Below are 23,621 nucleotides of genomic sequence, written 5' to 3' on the forward strand. Positions count from 1 at the left end.
ATTGACTCCAAGATGGAAGGTAAGGGTTTAAAAAAAAAGAAAGAAAAGAAAAGAAAAGAAAAGAAAAGAAAAGAAAAGAAAAGAAAAGAAAAGAAAAGAAAAGAAAAGAAAAGAAAAGAAAAGAAAAGAAAAGAACTTCTTTAATAGACTCTGTGAATGAATTTTTGCTTCATTCACCTCCAGTCCTCTGGCCCTCTGACTCTTGGCTGTGGGTTAATTAGATCTACCTGGATTAATTAGAGGATCATAGTAAATTGCCTACTGAGTTAGATTCTTATTTCCTTATTTCCTCTCTCTCTTCTTAATTGTAAATAAACTTCCGTAAAAGTCAATTTTGATGAGACTATTCTTGAGGACTGATAATAGTTCAATCCTCTGGCAACCATCTTTTAATATATTGAACCCAAAAAACCACTTTTCCCCCTTACACTCTCACTTCTGTATCTTTATGGAAGTGATCCCCTATGTTTGGAAAGTACTTCTATTTCACTTCCCTGGCATAAAAATTATTTTACTTCCTTGAAAGTATAACTCAAAGGCCATCTCCTACAGGAGACCTTTTCCCAATCCTCTATATCCTGGTTGCTAGTAAGCACTTTTTCCTTCTTGAAATTACTTTATATATTCTTATCTGTATGTCTCCTAGTAGAATGCAAGTTTATTTCACATAATAAATCTTAAATCCTTATTTATTAACTTGAATTGAATTTGTAGGTTTTATCTCAATAGCTTGAAAACCTGTGAACCTTGCTTAATAATATATATGACAAAGGGTGGTGACTCAGGGGCATAGGTAGCTTGGCCTAGAGACAAGATGTCCTCGGTTCAAATATTGCTTCAGACATTTCCTAGCCATGCAACTTAACCTCAATTGCCTATTCCTTACCATTTCTCTGCCTTGTAATCAATGCTTAGTATAGATTTTAAAAAGGAAGGTAAGGATTTTTTAAAGTTTTTAATTAATACATGAAACAACTATTTATTTAGGGAATAATATTTTGTTTGGGCTCAGACTTGTGATTTCATTGGAAAAAAGAATATAAGGAAACCACCTATCAATATAGATCAATACTTGATCTGACAATTAGTCTTAGAAAGTTCACTCAAAGCTAAGTGACTTGCCCAGGATAATATATCAAGTAAGTGTCAGAGACTGAAATTAAACCCTGGTCTTCCCAAGTAATGTTAATAAAAGTCAATTCATTAAATTTCTTTTCTGAATTCTTGAATGTCTGATGAGGCTAATTCCTGTTTCTTATTGACAGACTCCATGGCTCCTACTCCAACTTGCATTCAGGCAGTCTGGTTGACTCACTGGTGGAATTGACAGGATGGATAGTCACCGCAGTTGATCTTAAGAAAGACCATCTCAATCTGGTCAAGAATTTGAAAGTGGCTGAGCAATCTGGCTCAGTAATAACATGTGGGATTGTCAATGTGAGTAGCAGGTGGGGCTGTGCCATGTTGACCAACTGTTATACTGAGCCCCATTGTCCTAACCTGACAAAGACAAAGTGCTAAACTTTATATGAAATGAGAGGCTTTTTATTTTTCTGCTGAAGTCTTCACATTGTGATATAATGGGATGAATATTGACTCTGAAATCTGAAGATCTGAGTTCAAACCTGACCTCTACTACTTACTACCTTAAGTACACTAGATCTCTGTTTCATCATCTATAAATATGAAGGGCTGGCTTAGATGGCCTTGGAGCTTCTTTCTAGCTCTAGAGCAATGATCCTATTAACCCAGTCGAAGGGGTTTGATGCACAAACTAACTGTGAAGCAGTTAATGGTAAAAGTAAAAATGGGCTGGGATTGGAAGGTGATGCTTTCCTCTTGTTTCCTACTTATGTGACTTTGGGTAAATCACTTCTCTCTGGTCCTGTTTTCTTAAGGGGAAAAAAGTGAGGCATTTGGACAAATTATGTCTATGGTTTCTTCTACCTCTAAATCATATGACTCATGTGTATTTTTGTTAACTCAATGAGGAAGGGAATAAAAGAAGATTGAATCAAGATCTTAAATATCACCAAACTTGATTTGGAGATCAAAAAGATTCATTCAGTTAGCTAATATTTATTTATCGCCTAGCAAGGTAGCCTGATGTCGTGAGAAGAAACTATCCTTGCAAGAGTTCCTGGTGAAGCCTTTGTTCTATATACTTTTACTAACTGTGTGACATTGAAGCAAGTCCTCTCTTTAAAATGGAGATAAGCATGCGCCTTACCTACCTTACATGAATGTTCTAAGTAGGTACTCATAGATTTAGAGTTAGAGGACCTCTCATTTTACAGATGAGGAAACTGACACCCAGAGAAGGTTAATGCCTTGCCTAGGGATTACACACCTGAAAAGTGTCAGTGATGGGACTTGGCCACAGATCCTCTGATTCCATTGCTCTTTTCCACTGTAAAACACTGACTCTCATGTGAACTGTAATTATTTTTACTTTATATTTGTATTCCTTTACTATTTGTAAAGCTTTGCCCTCAGCTCAGAATGGTATACAATTGTGATCCACTAGATTGTAAACTCTTTGAGGGCAGGGGCTATCTTTGGCTTCTTTTTGTGCATCCAGCATTTGGCACTGGGTCTGGCACATTATAAACACTTAATATTTTGATTGATTGATTGATTAGATAGCACATGTTCCCTGCCTTCAATGAGATAACAATCTAGTAGATGAGATAAGATACAAACAAGTGTATGAAAAGGCAGACTGTGATGTGCTATATAAGACATTAGGCATAAGACAAGCAGAATGCTAAATCTTTTTTTAAAGCCTTACTTTCTTCGAATCAATACTAAGTATCAGTTTCAAGGCAGAAGAGCAGTTGAGAGCTTGGCAATTGGAATTAACTGAGTTGACAAGGATGACAGAGCTAGGAATTATCTGAGGTCATATTTGAACCTGGATCCTCCTGACTCCAAGCCTTCCTTTCTATTCACTGAGCCTCCTAGCTGCCCCAAGAATCACTTCTGACTAAAGGATTCAGGGAATGTTTCATGAACCTTGAAAGAAAGACAAGTAGGATTTCAATATACAAAAGAATGTTGTATGTGTGTGTGTGTGTGTTATGAGAGAGAGAGAGAGAGAGAGAGAGAGAGAGAGAGAGAGAGAGAGAGAGAATAGGCATAGGAACAACATTTCAGCCAGAGGGAAAAACATAATTAAAAGCACCAAGGGAAGAAAATGAAATGTATATTTTCAGGAATGATAAGTGCTCCAGAATCATAGTCACGTCTAAGTTTTAATCAGCAGCAAAGGCAGTACTTGTAATTGCTTACGATGCATTTAGAGGCTCCTAACTATTATAGCTTATGATATTGTTAGCATAGAAATAAAAATAGTGGAGTATTAGAAAAATACTGGACTCAAACTCAGGAAGTCTCACCTTTGAAACATATTGACTGAGTGGTCTGGGCAAGACATTTAACCTCCTAGTACCCCTCAGATAGCTCTCTAAGTTTCTAAATTTCAGGTTAAGTGTTGATCTCCATTGAGTGATGAAGGTTTTTTCATCTGAAGTTCCCTCTACCAAGGCAATTTCAAATCTAGTCTAAGATAATGACAGCTTCCTAACTGGTGTCCTAGCTCCAGTTGCTTGCCCTTCCACTCAATGCTACTTTACAGTGTTGGCATTTAATCTTTTTTTTTTTTTGAGTTACCATTAATCTTTACAGATACAGATATATGACAATATAAGAGCTAATATAATGATAACAAAATATGCATGATATGTTATAAATATATAATAAATTTTAATAAATATACTTATCCAAGAAAAGCAAATTCTCACATGTCCATGTCCAAAAATCTCTCATCTTTTTTTTTCCTTTTTGTCCCTCCCTTCCCCTTCTCTTCCTCCCCAAGAAAGCAGGTGATATGATATAGATTACATGTGTATTATCATATAGTACCTAGTTCCCTGTTCATTATGTTGTGAAACAAGACACATAATCCCTACACTAGAGAAAAAGAATGCTATGTCTATGTGCCAATCTCCATTCAAATTTCTTCTATTTCGTCTATAGCACTGAATATTTTTTTTGTCATGATTCCCTTAGAGTTTTCCTAGGATCCTTGCCTTGTTGATAATAGTTGTCATTCACAGCTGATTATCACACATTATTGTTTTTACTCTGTACCATATTCTCCTGGTTCTGCTCACTTCACTTTGCATCACTTCATATAAGTCTTTCCTGATATTTTTTTTGTGATCATCTTGTTGGCACAGTAGCATTCTATCATAACCGTATAGCATTACTTCATCAGCCATTCTCCAGTTGATGGACGTCCTTTCAGTTTCCAGTTCTTTGTCACCACATAAAGAACTGCTATAAATATTTTAGAACATATAATTTCTTTTCCTTTTCCCTTGATTACCTTAGGAAATAAAAATAGTCTCTTAAAGAATAGTTTTTATCACATTCTTTTCCTGGTGAAAGGTTATCTGTGGAATAAAGTAAAAGGACTTACTTTGGCATTCAAAGTCCTTTACTCTCTGGCCACATGCTACTTTTGGAGCCTTATCTCCCACTCCTTCTCTTAAAACTCCCTAAATTCTAGCAAAACTGAATTACTTTTGGTGGGGAGGCCTAGAGTTCAGAAGTTTGACCTTGGATTACTGGGTTCAAAAACTCAGTTTTATCCATTCCTCATAGGCCAAAATCTGAGGAAGTGGCTTTTGCTAATCAAACTCAACAAGATTCTTGTCAATAAACTAGAACGTCAATTTATTAATTTATACTGATAAGAATCAGCATTTCCTGTCTACATAGGACACTTTGAGTAGATAAGGCTATGCAGGGTAATAAGATATGAAAAGAGATAGTTTGCATTATGAGAACAGAATTAGAGAAAAGAAACATAAATGTTCTTTAGGGAGAACTGAAATCAAGCTAGAGGAAATGAATGAATTGTTCTTTTCAACTTCAGAAATATTTCTGTGTAAAAAAATCAATTTGAATTGTCCAAAATTAGAAGAACAATTTCCCTAGGCCAATAGTTCTCAAACTATTTGGTCTCGGGACTCCTTAAAAATTAGTGAAGGTTAGGGGGCAGCTGGGTAGCTCAGTGGATTGAGAGCCAGGCCTAGAGACAGGAGGTCCTAGGTTCAAATCTGGCCTCAGACACTTCCCAGCTGTGTGACCCTGGGCAAGTCACTTGACCCCCATTGCCTACCCTTACCAATCTTCCACCTATAAGTCAATACACAGAAGTTAAGGGTTTAAAATTAAAAAAAAAAAATCAAAAAAAAATTAGTGAAGGTTATTCCCAAAGAGCTTTGGTTTATGTGGGTTGTGTAGAACAATATTTACTATATTAAAATTAAAATGTCTCAGTATTATTATGAAACTAATTTTGATCTCACAGATGCCCTGAAAAAGTTTCAGGAATCCTTAGGGGCCATCAGATCATGTTCTGGGAACAGCTGCCCTATACAATGTTTGAGACACATTGATTCCTTGAGGGAAGTAGGAATGCTTAACTTAAAGAAGGGAAGGCTCAAGAGCAATGTTACCATTGTCTTCAAGAACTTAAAAGCCTGATATGTGGAAAAGGTAATTTGCTATATTCTGTTTAATCCTAAAGCATAACACAGAAGCAAAGAGGAAAAGTTGAGAAGATACAGATTTAGACTTGATGTAAGGAAAAATTTCCTAAAAGTTAAAGCTATCCATAAATAGAATCTTTGTGGCAGTCAGGATGAAGTACTGAGCCTAGAGTCAGTTCAAATCTAGAACACTAACTGTGTGATTCTGGGCAAGTCATTTAACCTCGTTTGCCTCAGTTTCCTCACTTGTAAAATGTATTTCTTTTTTCTTTCTTCCTCCCTTCTCCTCTCTGTCTCTCTGTCTGTCTCTGTCTCTGTCTCTGTCTCTCTTTCTCTCTTCCTATCTTTCTTTCTCTTAAATTGAGTTAGAGAAGGAAATGGCAAACTGCTCCAGTAAAGAGTCAGACATGACTAAAAATGACTGAACAATAACAACAAGTGGTGGTATGCACCTGTAATCCTTGCTACCATGGAGGTCTGAGGATGATAGAACTCTTATTAAACTCAGTAGTTCTGAATCACAATGGCTGAGTCAATCAGGTTGCCTAAGAAGAAGTTAACTGATCCAGGTCACAAATGGAGCAGAGTGACGCTCTCGGATAAATCTATAGAGAGATTCAACTTGTGATTAGTCACAACCTTTCCAGCCTGGGGAGATTAGGGATATCCAATATTAAAACCCATCATAATAGTAATAATTATCATCATCATCATCATCGTCTACTTGTTTTTAAATTTCTTGCTAGATAGCAAACTCCTTAAAGATGAGAGCCATATTTTCCTTAAGCTGATATTCCCATAACTAGCAGAGTGATTCCCATACATGAGGCACTAAATATCTATTTGCTGGCAAATAATGAATAGAGATGTGGTGTGGTTTTTTTTTTATTAATGTATTTATTTAATTATTTTTAAAGTATTTTTCCATGGTTCCCTGATTCATTTTCTCTCCCTCCCCTTTTCCCTCACCACTCCCAGAGCTGACAAGCAATTCCACTGGGTTATGCATGTATTATCATTCGATACCTATTTCCCTATTATTCATTGAGATGTGGTATATTTGAAAGCAAGTGCTTAGTTATCATTCAGTGGAGGATTACCCAGTAAAAGAAATCCTTAGGAATGTGCCCAGTTCTGTTCTGTTCCGTTGTTAATTGGGGGATCTTATCTTTCTGGCAAAGATACACATGGTTAGACTTCGGTAAGACTTTCGAGACACTCTGTATATACTTACATATTCATCAATTTATGTTACTGGGTAATAAATCAGCACTAAGAATAATTCCTTTGTCTTACTTTTTTCCTTTTGAAGGGCTTGGATGTAGCACAGTCTGGACTAGTGAATAATCACGCCTATGCAGTGACAGGAACCGCAGAGGTAAGAGGTCTCTCTCTTCTCCTTTAGGAAGCTGAAATATTTACAGTTTGGTATAGCGGGGTGGTCCTTCCCTGGATGACACTAGAAGACAGGGTCAGCAAAAAGCGTATTGGTTCTGGAAGAAAAGGACCACAGTTCAAATCCCACCTCACACTTCATTTACCTCTGTGTCCTTCTTGTGTGAGCACGCAATTCTTCAGGCTTCCATTTCTACTCCTGATAGCCAGCATCTATCTTATACTTCTCAAGCAAAGAATGATCAATCAACAAACATATATTACTCTCCCCAACATGTCTCAGGCACTGGTGACACAAAGGCAAGAGTGAAAGAAAGCATGCCTTCTAGAAGCTGCCATTCTAATGGGATAGACATGTACATACATAAATATATAAACATATATATGTGTGTGTGGATAGATAGATAGATAGATAGATAGATAGATAGATAGATAGATAGATGTAGTACATAAAAACTAAAAACAAGGGGCAGCTGGGTAGCTCAGTGGAGTGAGAGCCAGGCCTAGAGACAGGAGGTCCTAGATTCAAACCCGGCCTCAGCCACTTCCCAGCTGTGTGACCCTGGGCAAGTCACTTGACCCCCATTGCCCACCCTTACCACTCTTCCACCTATGAGCCAATACACAGAAGTTAAGGGTTTTAAAAAATAAAAACAAAAAACAAAAAAATAAAAACAAAAAATTTCCAGGGAGGTGGCAGTAGGGGTAGGGGTGGAGAGAATGGACTAGAAGAGTGACTTTAAGAAGCCAAATACCTTTCACCCCTGACCTTGCCTATCAAATTGAAAAAATAAAATAAAAGTCTACCCATTTTGACATGATGTCTATCAACATTAAACTTAATTGCCATCTGAAAGTGGAAGATGCTCCTACTTCTTGGGGGAGAGAATAAAACTAGTTCCTCCAATACTCTCTCCCAGGACTTTGAGATGTACATTAAAACTAAACCAATTAGCTGTACTTCACATAGTTTCACCATGGCCCCTCTAGAAGGGGCTAGCCTTCTTGGAGAACCAGAAAGAAAAAAAGACAGAAACTATCTAGACACTGTCTTGAAAGTATAAAGTAAAACATTCTGTCCCAGGAGAAATGAACAGCCTATATTGTGAGTAAGTTCTGGCATAGACTCCTTAGAGCTCATTTAGAAACTATCAAATGCTTGGAAGACAAGGATAAGAACTTTCTCAACACAACAGAAATGGGTATTTGTGGATGATTCCCTCAGCTCTCAGAAAATCATAGATTAGTAAAACTTCAAGGTTGGAAATCTTAAGAGATCATTTGGATCCATTTCTTCATTTTGTAGATGAGGAAACTAAGATGCAAAGATTCTGTTGGTATCTTTGGGGGTAAAAATATCATTTTTATTAAATATGTATCCATTTATTGGTTAGGCCAGCATCATAATCAAAAAAGTGACATGTAGGTCTGTGCTCCTCTCAAATGACCACCAACATGGAAGCTGGGTCAGACAGCTTAATAAATAGTTTTAGGAACTCATAATTCAGCCCTTCCCTTGAACAAGCCCCAAGACATTTCTAATTGGTGGACAGCAAATAAAGAGGTGTCTATCAAACCATCCACACCTTCCCATTCCCACAGGGGGACAAGGGAGACATTTAACAGATACCAAAGTTGGAAAAGAACCTCTCCCCTTCATTTATTAACCAAATTCTGTTTAAGAGGAAGACATTTTTTCAGATTCCTAAGGACAAAGAAAATGCAAAAAGCAGTAGACTGGATGAAATCTCTGACCTAGACTTCAGACACAGAAATATACAATAATTCTCCCTAATAAACACGAATTAAAACAGCATGTGAAAAATAAATTTTCACAGTTTCTAAGGTCTCATAGCTAATTAAAGGCCGATTTTAAAGGAAGCAGCTCCTTTAAACTTTCAATCAATAAGCATTTATTAAGTACCTACTATATGCCAAGGGCATCTTAGGTGGCATATTAGATAAAGTGCCTGGGCCTTAAGTCTGGAAGACTCATCTTCCCAGGTTCAAATCTAGCTTCAGACTCTTACAGCTGTGTGACTTTGGGTAGGTCACTTCATCCTGTTTGCCTCAGTTCCTCATCTGTAGAATGAGCTAGGGAAAGAAATGGCAAACCACTATAGTACCTTTGCCAGACAAACCCCAAATGGCGGTCACAAAGTTTTGGACACAACTGAAATGACTAGACCAAAACAATAATAACCATGTGACAGGCACTGTGTCAAATGAAGGACACACAAAAAGAGGCAAAAGACAGTTTCTGCCCTCAAGGAGCTTACAGTCTAATGTGGCTCTTTCCATGCCACCTCATGACCTCTCACTGCGTTCTGTACCTCATAGATCTGCCTTTTCCAATTTATTAGAAATATTATCTTAGCCTTGAGAAGTAGTTTCCTGATTCTCAGGGGCATTAAAATATGGTTCAATGGAAAGACTATAGAATCAGAGACGTCCTGAGTTCAAATTCTATTTCTGGAACTTATTACTTCTGTGTCTTTAGGAAAATCATTTCATCTCTTTGGGCCTCAGTTCCTTCATCTGTAAAATGAAAGGACTGAACTAGTTGTCCTCTGAAGATCCTTTTATCTTTCTGTCTATGATCTTAAGGGATTCATGAGATTCAAATGTCAATAGGTCAAATGAATCTGGGGTCTAAAGTTCAAACAATCTCAGAAAAAAGTAATTTCATTATCTTTGACAATTCAGTCCATAGGATAGGAAAAATATAGTCCTAGAATTCCTACCTTTTTCATTGGGGTGTAAAGTTTGATCAAAAAATGCTGCACAGGGGAATCTAGGTGGCTCAGTGGATAGAGAAGCATGCCTGAAGATGGGAGTTTCTGAATTCAAATCTGGTCTCAGATATTTCCTAGCTTTGTAATCTTGGGCAAGTCACTTAAGCCCAATTGCCTAGCCCTTACTACTCTTCTGCCTTGGAAATAATACTTAGTATTGATTCTAAGACAGAAGGTAAGGGTTAAAAAAATTGTTATACAAAGCAGAGGTAAGACCTTACAGCGCCATTTAGAGCCAATGTTCATTCATGAAGTCAGTTCATGACCCCAGGTAAGAGCCTTTTCCACATGTATTTTAATGCAATTTATAACCATTTATGGGATCCCATTAATAAAGAAAGGCTCTATATAGTCCTGGGAGCAGGCCTGCTAAACTTCTCATTAAGAAGTAATCTGAAGGAATAATATGCTTGCCCTTGGTTTATAGAAATGATAGTATTGACATGGAAATAACCCAGAACTTTGAGCCAGAGATCCTGAGTTCAAATCTTAGTTCCTGTCATTTGTTGCTTCCTCTCTATCCTTGATCAATTAACTTCCCCACTGTGGGTCTGAGTTTTATCCTCTAAAATTAGTATGTTAGATGAGATAATATTTTGGGTCCCTTCCAGCTCTAAATCTATGATTCTCTGACCCACCATGAGTAGTTTCTCAATCTATGGCAGTGATTCCCAAAGTGGGTGCTACTGCCCCCTGGTGGGTGCTGCAATGATCCAAGGAACAGTGATGGCCACAGGTGCATTTATCTTTCCTATTAATTGCTATTAAATTTTTTTAAAAAAATTAATTTCCAGGGGGCTAAGTAATATTTTTCTGGAAAGGGGTCGATAGGCCAAAAAAGTTTGGAAACCACTGATCTATGGGAACAGGTTGCTGATCAATATTACATCACCTTTTGAGATCATCTAATCCCTTCCCTTCCTTTTTAGAGGAAAAAAACTAAGATTTGGAGAAGTTAAGTGACAATTTCTAGTTATCTGTGAAGGAAGAATCATATAGTCCTAGAAAAGAGTTCATGTGAATGTTTCGGGATACTATTCATAGTCTGGTTTGCTTCATTGAAGCGATACCTGGCAGGCTCTAACTTAACTGAATCAACTAACTATAGACTGAATATTAATACTACACTCCCTGCCAAAGAATATCACAAACAGAAAGCTTAATGGAAGTCTAACACCTTCCACCAGCTCCAGAACAGATCTCCCAGAGAAGCCAAGGCTCTAACTCTGGAGGAGACCTACTAATTTGAAAAAGAGCCCTAACCAATAAGTTCAAAGATTATGCTTGTGCACAAATGTTTTTTGTCTGCTCATTCTCCAGTCTTTCATATCATCCTCCAAAACCTAGATGCACAAATAGAATGATAAATGAAATTGGCTTTCTTTATTACTCACCAAACACGGAAAATCACTCACTTGGAGCAAACAGGACAGTTAAGTGGATAGCTCCCTTAGCTTTGCTTTCAGAGTATTTCTGAATCATTGCTTTCCTTTTCTCAGTGTCCATACAATTCCATATCTGTAAGTTATATACTGAGGAAACCTGGCTAAGGGCACCATTCCATTCTTTTTTTTCCACAATAATTAAAATTTTAAACTTAGTGTCACCAAAAGAAATTCAATGAATTAGCAAAAATTGTGAAGTGTACCTAAAAGTATAAGCTTCAAGTTATTTATTATTAGTTTTTAAGAACTATATCACCTTTATATTTAACCTTATATTTCTGTTGAATACATATAATACATAGCAGAAATATAAAGATATGTAACACCAACACCATCTATAAATAACTTCATCTAGAAATTAAGCCGATGTAAAATAATTGGTACAAGGGAGAGATCAAAGGATTCCAAAAAATTTCTTAGTCAGAAAACATTTGACAAATCAAATGAAATAACATTTCTCAAGTGCTTAGCACAGTGCCTGGCACATAGAAGGTACTTGATTCATTTTGGTTTCCTTTGACCACCTACCCCAGCTTATCAAATAGAGTGAGATGGCTGCCAAAGATAATGCTAGGGTGGAATATAAACTTATATACAAAATCTTATGAAGAAGATGATAGATGACTCTAAACAATGTTCTTACAATACAGAGAAAATCAATGGCAAGTAAAACCAGTCTAAATGTAACACAGGTAGTAGCACTATCGTCCCAGCTCCTACCCTCACTGTTAGGTCAGTCAAGTCCCTAAAAGGTATGACTCATTCATTCAATGCCTTTGATTGATTGATTCAATAGGGGTGTTTTCACCTGATAAAGGTATCAGGGCTAGACTGTGTTAGTCACTTTAAATAGGGCAAGTGGGAAAATTGGTTCATTTAATAAACTCTGCTCTTACATAAAGAAAGCTTGTTAAAAAATTCCATACTAAACTAAGTCATCCCAAAGAAACTGAGGAATAAAACTGAGAAAAGAATTACAAGCAAAAGAAAAATGGAAAAGATTTGCAAAACATTACAACCCAATTTCTCTATCAAAGATATTGGAACATTATGATTAGACCCTAATAAATAGTCTGGGAAGTGTTAACAGAGGAAGTATTAGAATGTGACTATCAGAACATAAAGTTTGGTTCATGTCAGGAGAGGGAGATGACAGCTCTGGTCACACAGTGTCTATTGTTCTGTTGATCAGACACAAAATAACGGAAAAAAAATTGGGCCCTCATCTCAGACAGAGTACTACTGATAATCCCAAAACAGTAGCACAAGTAGTTCTCAGGCAATGGAAGTCAGGACATATCATACCAATCAAAATGGCACACTACTTTTTCCTAGGCCAGTTGGAATTATGGAAATTATGAAACAAACAGTTTTTCTCAAGTGACCTCCCAAATCTGCTTTCATTTCTTTTATCCATCCCCCAATATTCCGTATTCTACTCATTTGTAAAATAAAGGGCTTAGATTAAATGAGCTTGGAAATTTGATACAGTTATCATTGCTGTAGTGCCCTGCTCTAAGCACAGGAAAACCATTTAATTAAGTAATTCACATATAGTTTTGAAATACAATAACTTAATTACTTTTCCCAGAGTATTTGTATCCTAAGTGATGATTTCAGGAATGAAAATCTATTTAACCCAACAGAATGACTCTCCAATGAAGGAATTTCAAATAGTACAGCAGGCAGATAGAGTTGCTTGGGGATGAGACCCTTTCTCATCTTCATAAATGATAGCATAATCAAACATAAAACCAATATTATTTCTGCACTTTGGGCTATAGGTAGTCATTTATTTGGAAGGAATGCACCATTTTAAGGTAAATGGAAGGCTTATCAAGCTAAATTCCATTAGCAAGTTTGGGAAATGTCTTCTCTAAAGACTGATGGTCCCGAGAGTCAACCTTTCCCTTTTCCTGCTCTTGAAACGCCTCTTGCCTACTTGGTCTTTGTCTACTTTAGTACAGTATTTGCTATGAAGCATGTACACACTGTTTTATCATAATATGAGGGAATCTATTGGTAAAATCTATGTACAGACTAGGTAAATTGTAGGAGTAATTTGTAATTACAGGTGTAACTCATGTTATTCCATTTTCTTGATTCAGATAAAGAAGTCCTCTCCCTATCAGCCAATCATTTTGGAACTTACTTTGCCTTTGTAAATTCATCCTCCACCAAAATCCAAAGTATGGCTATTTATTTCAACTCTCTTCATCTCCATAGAGGTTCTTTTCATCTGGATTCTAAGAGAAAAGCATTCCCTTTGTTACTCTGATTCAACAGAATCTTTAGACTGTGCCCAAAGAAATTGTTCAAATTTTCCATTCCTATGCTCTGGGTTCAGAATTTGGCTCTAGTTTCTCAGGACTGTCCCTCTAATAATGGTCATTTAGTCCTGTTCTTGGTGCTTTTCTGAATCCTCCAGCCTTCCTAATTGGAATTGGTTCATCTTGGAGTCCTCTCAGATTCTCCTCAACTTCCCACTCCCTCTCTATTTTCTAAAAGTTTGAATGATCACTCCTACCTTCCTCACTCCTATTGGTGCATTCCAATTGAAAGTGCCCAAGAGAGCCATTCCTCTCCCAAATCCATTCTTTACTCTCTGGACTTTGTCCCTAATCACCCAAGTGGATACCTTCTCTATCTCCCAGCTTTTTTCAACTATCTTTTGTATTGTTTTCTCCCATTAAACTATAAGTTCCTTGAGGGTAGAGAGTGTCTTTCCTTTTGCTTTTATTTGTATTCCCAGTCTGCACAGTGCCTGGTATTTAATAAATGCTTAATAAATGCCTGTTGACTTGACTTGTTGACATGGCCAGTGAATGAATTTCCCTCTTTCTCATCTAAGTTGCTTCCTTAATAAACTGGGTCCAATAGGTTGCTCTCCAGGGCTGCTGCTCAATCTCTTTACTGGACTCGGTTACAGTTCCTATTTGGAGCATTCAGTTGACTCAGTGGATATAGTACCTAGCCTGGAGTCAGGAAAACCCATCTTTATAAGTTCAACTCTGATGTCAGACACTTACAATGGGCAAGTCATTTAACCCTGTTTGCCTCAGTTTCCTCATCTATAAAATTATCTAGAGAAGGCAATGACAAACCATTCCAGAATCTTTGCCAAGAAAACTCCAAATGGGGTCATGAAGAGTCAGACAGAACTGAAACAACTCAGCGACACAGCTATCACTGCTTCTGAAACTCAGTTGTTAGTTGAACCTCAAATGGCTTTCATAGACCTTGCTATCTCACTGGATGCCTGAGTATTCCCATCACAGGATACTTATTCACCTGAAATCATGAAAAAGCAAAACCACCAGAAGTGGCTAGGGAAATAAGGTAACCAAAACTATTGCCTTTCTCCTCTTATGGAGAATTAGAGCAAATTTTCCTCCTCAATAGACATCAAAGAAGGGAGCAAGAGGTTATTTCTTAAAACCTTTTATATGCATACTTGGTTCCAGCCCAGCAGTCAATTAAAAAGCTTTTCATCACCACACTAAGCCTACAGAAAATAGAAAATAACGTCCCAGAGATCAGGAGTGGGCTAAATGAGCCTCCATTTCTTATTCCCCAGAAGCATACTCCCCAAGATTCCATACCATTTCGAATTAGGAAAGACAATAGTGAAGATGCTCTTTAAAGACTGGATCCTTAAATACTACAGGAGGTAACAAGCTCAAAGGCCTAGCATCCCAAGGGCTCATTTAGAATTTTAAAAAGTGAAAGTGGGGGGAAGGGGAGAAAGTGACTCAGGATCCTTTATTGACTTTCTGATCAAGGAGTTAAAGTGAGAGTGAGTGATAAGTACCTACTTTGATAACAAGATATCAAATAAGATCCTAGGATCATAGATGTAGAACCAGAAGACATCTTTCAGATCATCTAATCCAACTGAAAACAAGAATCAAGTTCAAGTTTTTTATCTATTAGAAAGTAAGCTCCCCAAGAACCAGGATTGTTTAACTCTTTACTTCACTAGTGCATGGCACAGTGCCTTGAACATAGAAGACCTGTGATAATTGCTTGATTGATCTCTATTGTACTGCAACATCCCTTCATCTTTCAGATCCCATCACTAGAGTTCTCCAAGCAAATGCTGGGTCACTACTAGTCAGATGTACTATAGAGGGAATTGTTATTCAGATATTCACTTATGAGTTGTACAAACTGATTTCTGAGGTGTCTTCTAACTGAGATTCTGTGATTCTGGTCAGTGTGAACATCCCCAATTTTCCAAGTAAGAGTTGGGCCAAGAAGAGATCTGGCAATATCTGTCCTTGGTTCTGGAGTCAAGCGAGTCTTCTGCTTCTCGACTTTCCCTTCTTTGCCACAGTAATTTGAATACAGAAAATCAGATCCAACTGAGACTGAGAAAGGGGGAGAATTTGTAAGGCTGAGTTTGCTGATTCTAATAAAATTGCTTAGGAAAGGCTATGACTTCGTAAAGTTCTATTCCACTGAATCTAGAGTTATAACCCAGTGTTATTGAGTCTCCACATTCTTTAGGTCCATGAGACCAATTGTACTGAATCAGAAAGCTGACACCTGCCAAGGGGAGTTCCTTGCAAGTTCAGCTGAGCAGAGAAAGAAAATGGAGGAAAGCACAATTTTTCTTCTGACTCATTTCAGCACAGTATAGCAGAGAAATATTGATTTTTTTCTCCTTGCTTCATTGGAAAAAAAAAAAGGTTTGGCCATAGCCAAATGAAGTCAGAAATTAAATTTATCCTTGGATGTAAAAAGTATCTGAATTTCTGTTCCCCATCTTTTTGCTAACTATCCTACTTTTTTTTCTTTGTTCTTCTCTCACAGGTTCATTTGAGCACTGGCAGGGAAGAACTCATTAGACTGTGGAATCCCTGGGGCTGGGGATGTGAAGAATGGCTAGGACGTTGGAGTGATAAGTATGAGATTTATATATATATATATATATACATATATATATATATGTATACACACACACACACACATACATATATCCTTGTTTCTTCCATGGGGGGTAAAACCATAGAATTTCAGGGATCCCTTTTTTTCTAAAAGATATGACATTTCTCTATGTATAAAGATTACTCATGGACTTCACTTGTAGTAAGAGGGTGTTGTTTTATGACTTGAAGGGAGGGAAAATAGATATCTCTAGCCTCTTTTCCCACAACCTTTCTCCAAGAGAGACTTTCATTTCTTCCAGAACGGGTAGGAGGAGGTTGGGGCTAAATGCCACTCTTCTATCCTCAGAGAAAGGGGGTACTAGGCAAGATAGATACTTTTTTGTTATTATTTAGTTGTTTTTCAGTTGTGTCCAACTCTTTGTGACGCCCTTTGAGTTTTCTTGGCAAAGATACTGAAGTGGTTTGTCATTTTCTTCTCTAGTTCACTTAATGGATGAGGAAGCTGAAGCAAACAGTATCTGTTTCCTTAAATATTCTAAGGCATATGATCAGACGCCATTTCACTTCTAATTACTTTATCATTTTTGGCGGGGAGAGGACTCCAAACTCTACATCCAGAGTTTGACTCCTTTCCCACTAAAAAATAGTTTCACATTGACCATACATAAAGAATAGCAAAGAAACTTATTTATTCAAATGAAAAACAAAGCATAAATCAGAGAAGGCATATGTAGAATAATATACATGAGACAAATATGGAAATTGTTATTTCACTCCCAATTTTCTCATTGGGAGTGAAATAACAACTCAAACAAAAGAATCCTGTATCTCACCCAAGGAGAAATTCCCTAAAGTCTCTAGAGAAGTAATCTGGGAATAAATATATGATGAAGACTACTAGCTCCTCTCATGTCTTTCCAGATTTTGTTTGTTTGTTTTCCTTCAGCAGCCTTCAGTAGGGTTGGTCTTATTCATCTTCTTTCTCAAAACGGGAAGCTGATTCAATACTCAAAGAAAGTTTGAAGTTTAACCAGTCCCAGAGGGGAAATTGAGCACTGAAGTTCTCTTTCTCTCATCAACTCCATCCCACCCTTCAAACAGGTCAGGGCCTTCATCTCTACCAAGAAGGAGAAAGACCCATACCAATGGGCTTTGGGACAGGGGTTATACTTACAATAAACTAAAATCTTTCTTCATATAAATCCCCTCCCCCACGTTAATCCTAATTCAGTTCTTAGGAGCAACCAAGAATAGCTATAATCATTCTATATTATAATGGCCCTATAACTTCCTTTGGCTGAATATATCAAGGAAGGGGACTTGAAGGAGGTGGCATTGAACTCAATCTTATAAGATGGAAAAGAATTTAACAGATGCTAAGCATTATGGATAAAGGAAACAATAGAAATAAAATTAAAAGTATGAAACTGGAAATATAAAATGAGCCTTGAGTCATCTAATTTGGCTGGAAAATACAGTGTATATAGGGGAGCAGAGGTAGATCTGCCTAGAAACACAGGTTGGGAACAAATTGTGAAGATCCTTGAATAAACAAAGTTGTTTATATTTCATTCAGGAGGCAGCTTATAGTAATTAGAGGTTTGGTAGCAGGAGATCTCATTATTAGACCTATGTATTAAGAAAATTAATTTTAAAGCAATATGCAAGAGGAGATTGGAGGTAAATGAGGTAGGGCAGGAGAGCGGAGTAAGAGAGTGAAGGCAGAGAGTTGTGTTCGACTATTGTAGTAGCTTAGGCAAGAAGTGATGAACTAGAGTTAATATATAGTACTATACTGAAAAGAAACTTTAAGAAATCACTATCTCCTGACTCCATGTCTACTCTATTAAAGACCAGGATGAAGGAGAGGAATTTGGTGGTTGTTATAGTCCCATGTTGGCAAACCTATAGCAAACATGCTGGAGGGAGCTCCCCCTGCCCCTCTCTACCTCACCTGAGGACATTTCTCCCATCGCCTGCCCCTCTGCCCAGCAGCTTAATGGGAGCACTTCCTCCCTCCCCTGTCTGAGGTAAGGGGGTGGCTCACATGCAGTGTGAGGGTGCAGTTTGGGCACTTGGTCCCTAAAAGGTTCACCATCACTGCATATAGTTTGTTTAAGTAACTTTTTCATATGGGTGAGTGCTAAAGAGAAAAGACCAAGGAGCCAAGTCAGACTTGTCAGCCATCCTACTTCAGACTGAGGACTAAGAGGTTTGGGAGAATACTACCAGACCTTCAATCTCCATCTAGGTGCTATGGGATCAACATGACAAAAACCCCATTAATTTAAGAACCAAATGAAGATCAAAAGAAAGTATAGGGAGAAAATATTTTCCAGTCATTCCAAATGTAGAGCCTGAAAAAATGAGCACGTGCGCATATGCGCATGCAAACACACACACACAGAGGTATCCCTTCTGCATTGTGACTTTTCTCATCATGATTTTGAAAGAAATTAATTGGAAATATGGAGAGAGTTTTGTAGAAGCTTCAGATGACAGACAGTGAAGGCCAGAGAAGACACAAAATTTAGAAACTCAGAACTGCATAAAAAAATGTGTGTGTGTGTGTGTGTATATATATATATATATATTGCTATAAACACCCCATAAAAGAAAAAGAAAAAATTCAGACTCCTTCTCTGGTATGAAGGGAGGGCCAAAAAATTTTTATTCAGATTTTTAAGATCTCAGAGGTGCTGTATTCCTATGCCCCATGATGTGGAAGGGATACCTGTATATACACATATACACACATCTACATATTTGTATATATACACATATATAAGAAAATGTATATGCATATGGGCATATGCATATATACACAACATGAGTATATCTATACATATATGCATGTGTGTACATATACGTGCGCATGTATTCATATTTTGATTCTGATTTACATATTTGATACATTTTGGGTTTAAATATTTCCAGGAGTGGTATTATGCCTAGGTCAATGGGCATAATATAACTTACTGACTTTACCAGAATAGTTTGGCATTGTTTTCCAGAACAACTGAACCAATTCTTGGCTCCACCAGTAGTGTACTAATATTTCTAACTTTTGATAGTCCATCCAATGTATACCAGTTCTTGCACCTGTCATTTTCATAATCAGTGAGGTGACTCTTGAGAGTTGTTTCCATTTTTCTTATTTTTTTTAGTTATTTGTAGCATTTTATGTGGTTATGGATAGTAAATCATCTTTGAAAAACTGTTTTATCATATCCTTTTGGCTACTTATTCATTGGGAAGTAACTCTTGGTCTTCTACATTTACTTAAATCTCCAATATATCTTGGCTATTAGTTCTTTATCAGGGTAAATTGATACAAAGATTTTTCCCAATCCCTTTTCCTAAGAGGTGTTTGGGAGGACTAGCATGTCGAGTATGAGGATTTGCCAAGCCTTTTTAAGGGCTGCTCTTCTACCTTTAATGTCCACTTTTCACTCAACTTTCAGTTGTGGCTCCAAAAAGTTGTAGCATACTCAGCAGCCACATCCCAGAAAGATTGTCTTGGGAGATGAGCTAAACTAGGTTGAGGGTAATTGACAGTCTTCAGACTCATCAGTGAGTAGGGGGATATCTGACCAAGCATGTGAAGACCTCCCCCCACCTCTCAGGGGAATGAGCAGATGAGAACAATTTTTTCCAACAGTCATGAAGGCAGATGAAGCAGGCACTGTGGGCCACTTGGAGCTTGGGCAGACATCAGATGCCAGGGTCATCCACTGTATTCCAGTCCTCCACTTTTGTCTTGTTACAGGATTTTTTTTCATCTTGACTTTTGTCTTGTTACAGAATTTTGACAACTCTGGAAGGGAAGAGAAAGGGAAGCTAATGATTTTGTAACATTGTCTCACTTAATCCAATTCCCTCACAATTGAAGGCATTACTGATTGTTCCCCTTTGAAAATGGAGGAACAACACTTGTGTGATATTTTTTAAGACTTTCAAATATTTTCTTTTTAACCTTTTTTAGTCACCTCCATCCTTAGTTTAAGAATTTTCTCTCTGTCCATATATCTAAAAGTAACTTTCTTACATTTCCATAAGCACATTGGAATATGCAGCTAGGTGGCACAGTGGATAGAGTTTCAGACCTGGAGTCAAGAAGACTCATCTTCATGAATTCAAATCCAGTCTTAGATATTTATTAGTTGTGTGATCTTGAGCAAGTCACTTAACCCTTTTAGCCTCTGTTTCTTCATTTGTAAAATCAGCTAGATAAAGAAATGGCAAACCGCTCCAGTATCTTTTATAAGAAAATTCCAAATGGAGTCACAAAGAGTCAGACACAACTGAAATGATTTAGTAATAGCAAAAACTCAGGCAGAGGTAGCTTAAGTGATTTGCCCAGGGTCACAAAGCTATGCATCTGAGTCCAGACTTGAACTTGGGACTTTCTTACTCCATGTCCAGTACAGAAAGATAGGCAAGGCCCTATACTCCTCTGGTCTTATGTATTATTGTCATAAGATCATAGATTTAGAAGAGGAAGGGAGATTAGATATTATTGGGACCAACATTCTCTTCCCCCAATTTACAGATTAGGCAACTGAGACTCAGGATGGTGAAGTGAATTGTCCAGTGTCACAAATACATTAAATGACAGAGGTGTTTGAAAACAGATCCTTGGACTGCAACTCCTGATCAGGGTCCAAAATGAAGAAAGTAATGCAATATTTAAATTAATAATCAATAACTCCAAGTATTAATTTTATAAAGTTTATTAATAATCACTTGAAGTAGAAGAAATAAAAAGTAGAAATAAAAGTTAAAAGCCTAAATTTCTAACTAAAGTAAGACCACGTGTGTCAATTCTCCTACCTGGCTGAAAGCCAGCTTCAGCAGCCGCATTCAGGGAAAGAGAGAGAGAGGCAGGATTCCACCAAAGTTATATCCTCCCTAGGTTAGCGCGTAGCATAAACACGCAAATGGGATGCTGAGTAAGAGAGTCCTGGGGAGCAAATCCTATCCACAGTCTTGAATGGCAGACTAAGCATTTTAGAGTTTATCCTATAGGCAATGGGATAGATATCTAGGGATGGTTTATAGAAGCTTTTTTGAATATGTATTGAGAAGGAAGTGGAGCAGTGTGTTCACACTAACATTTTAGAACCTAAACTGTTGTGTTGTGCAGGCTTTCATTGTTGGTAGTGTCCATTCCTTTATAAGCTCTCTGAAAAGAAAATGTTTGTGTCTTAGCAATCTGGATAGAAGCTGCAGGAAGCTTTAAGAGGCTTCTGTTGGTGTCCAGGTATTATATTTCTTCTCAACTTAGGGAGAAATGTAGTGATGGGCAGACGCTCAGGTACTCTAATCTCAGCCATAATTAAAATCCCAATTGCACCCACTTAGAAGTAAGCTTACATAAATCAATGCCTTATTGATTTACACTAAATTTATTTTTTTCTTACTTGTAGAAAATGCAATTATCACTTAATTATAAATTTCTATTTTAAAATCATACATCCAATTGTCTCAGCATGTTGCAGAAAATCCAAGAGCTGATTATACTTCAAGCACAGAAATGACAGGGTTTTACAGGGTCAGAGGATGGACAGCACTGATGCCAGCCTTACCCTGAGAATGAATTTAATTAACCCTCAGTACAACGCATTATACAATCCATTCAACTTTTAATAGAAAGTTCATTGTCCAGAGTAAACCTGGATACCCATCCAGAGGGCTTATCCCCTTACTACAGATCACCAAGGATCTAGTTCTGAAGAAGGCTTAGAAAGCACACAGCCAGGAAACCTAGGTTTTAGCTCTCATAACTCCAACTTTCTAAGTGACCATCAGGAAAGTCATTTCCATCTCCCTGATGTCTGTTTTCTCTGCCTATAAAATGGGGCCAATGCCCTAAGGTCCTGTCTATGTCAAAGATTTTAGTATTCTGTGATTGTAACTTCTGATCCTTTCCTTCCAGGGAGGTTTGAAGGTATTACAGCGTCAATGTCATCAAGCATGGAAAGCAAAGGCAGTAAATAGAATTAAAGAATTGCAGAACTTTAGAGTTAGAATGAATCTCAGTGGCCATATAATCAAATCTATACCAGAATGGGCTTCTTGATTCACTCCCTAATCCAATTACACACAGCCATTTTCTTTAAATGGTTTATTGATGCCTTTTGTTTAATATACTACAGTTATTTTCCAATATCCATACCCTCCATTGTAATTATAATGCCTCCTTCCTCCAAAGGCAGGAAGGGAGTGATGGCTTGGACCCTTGTAGAATGCTGGATTTGGTGTATTCACTCATATGTTATAGCAAAGGAATGTTACATGGCTTTGGGACATGGTCCAAGAGTACAGAAAAAGAAAAAGACAAATTCTAAAAAGGAAAGAGAAAGTAGGGCTGGCATTGGTACTGCCTACCCACTGAGTCTGATAGTAGTAGTAGTAGGGGCAACAGCTGAGAAATGTTTTGTAACAGCAATATCTCCACCCTAAAACCTCAGGGAGAAGTGAAAACTAAAGGGTCAAATAAAAAGATATGACTATTTTTTATTGGAGCGATCTGGTGGGAAAAAATCAGATTATGGGGAATATGGAGGAACTGACACCCTTATCTCCCACCACTCTTGCCCTATTTCAGCTGGGTACTAGTGGCATCTGGATCTGAGATCATTCATTCATTCATCCTTCTGAGGCATGCTAAGACAAATGAATTTCTTTTTGTCCACTGGTTCAAGAACACACACAGCATATGCATATGTGGAACAACTCTGATTCAGTAGATGGTGAGAAATGGTATTTTATAAAGTCTCAGCATAGGGCTTGGCACATAGTGGGTGCAATACATCTATATGCTAGCTAGCTAGCTACTGTTGTTGAATTTCCCTGGAGGAGAATTAGACTCCTAATCTCCAAACACAATTAATTCCTTTTTTCCCTCTCTCTCTCCCCCCATATCTACCCCCTCTACCCCCACTTCTCTCAATCCCTCCCCCTCCTTTCTCCCCCAGATCAGAAGAATGGTGGAAGATCCAAGATTCAGAGAGAACCAGGCTTTATAAGAACAAAGCAGATGGAGAGTTTTGGTATTTTTTTCTTTTATTCATATACTTTTTAACAATTTAGCTTGAGCATAAGCCCTCTTCCTTTATCTCTAAGCTTAGGTGAAAGTTTGAAGATGAGTTTTACTAATTGTATTTTTTGTACCACCCACTTTGGGGTCTGGAGATCACATGTCCTGTCAGGTTTCAGCATCCCTCAAGGGAGTAGGCTCACAGTCCATTTGGGCATGTAGCTGGTGGCCACAGTTAGAGTAGTGTTCTGTTTAGACATTCAATAACAATCAATTAAAACTGGGCTGTAAGAAAGACACTGTTCTGGAAAATGAAGAATCAGTAATGAAAAATGACATATTCCCCAACATATTCCTAGGATTTGTTTAACTATTGTCCAATCAATCAATGCCCACTTTGTTTCCAACCTCAATGTGCATTTTAGAATTATAAAATGTACCATAGAAGATTTTTAAATTATCATAACAAAAACTCAGAACAAAGGACCCAT

The 23,621-nt window shown here is 37.5% G+C and overlaps 1 protein-coding gene across 1 annotated transcript in view; it reads left to right on the forward strand.

Annotated features, from left to right (window-relative positions):
• The window catches only part of CAPN13 (calpain 13), a 239,059-nt gene that overhangs the window by 164,672 nt on the left and 50,766 nt on the right, over window positions 1–23,621 (forward strand). The window contains exons 6-9 of the mRNA XM_044659593.1: window positions 1,266–1,437; window positions 6,874–6,939; window positions 16,012–16,103; window positions 23,069–23,143. Coding sequence (XP_044515528.1) covers window positions 1,266–1,437; window positions 6,874–6,939; window positions 16,012–16,103; window positions 23,069–23,143 — 405 coding nt within the window. The remainder of the gene's footprint in view (window positions 1–1,265; window positions 1,438–6,873; window positions 6,940–16,011; window positions 16,104–23,068; window positions 23,144–23,621) is intronic.

This window comes from Gracilinanus agilis, chromosome 2, assembly GCF_016433145.1.
Source record: "Gracilinanus agilis isolate LMUSP501 chromosome 2, AgileGrace, whole genome shotgun sequence".
Classification (NCBI taxonomy): Eukaryota; Metazoa; Chordata; class Mammalia; order Didelphimorphia; family Didelphidae; genus Gracilinanus; species Gracilinanus agilis.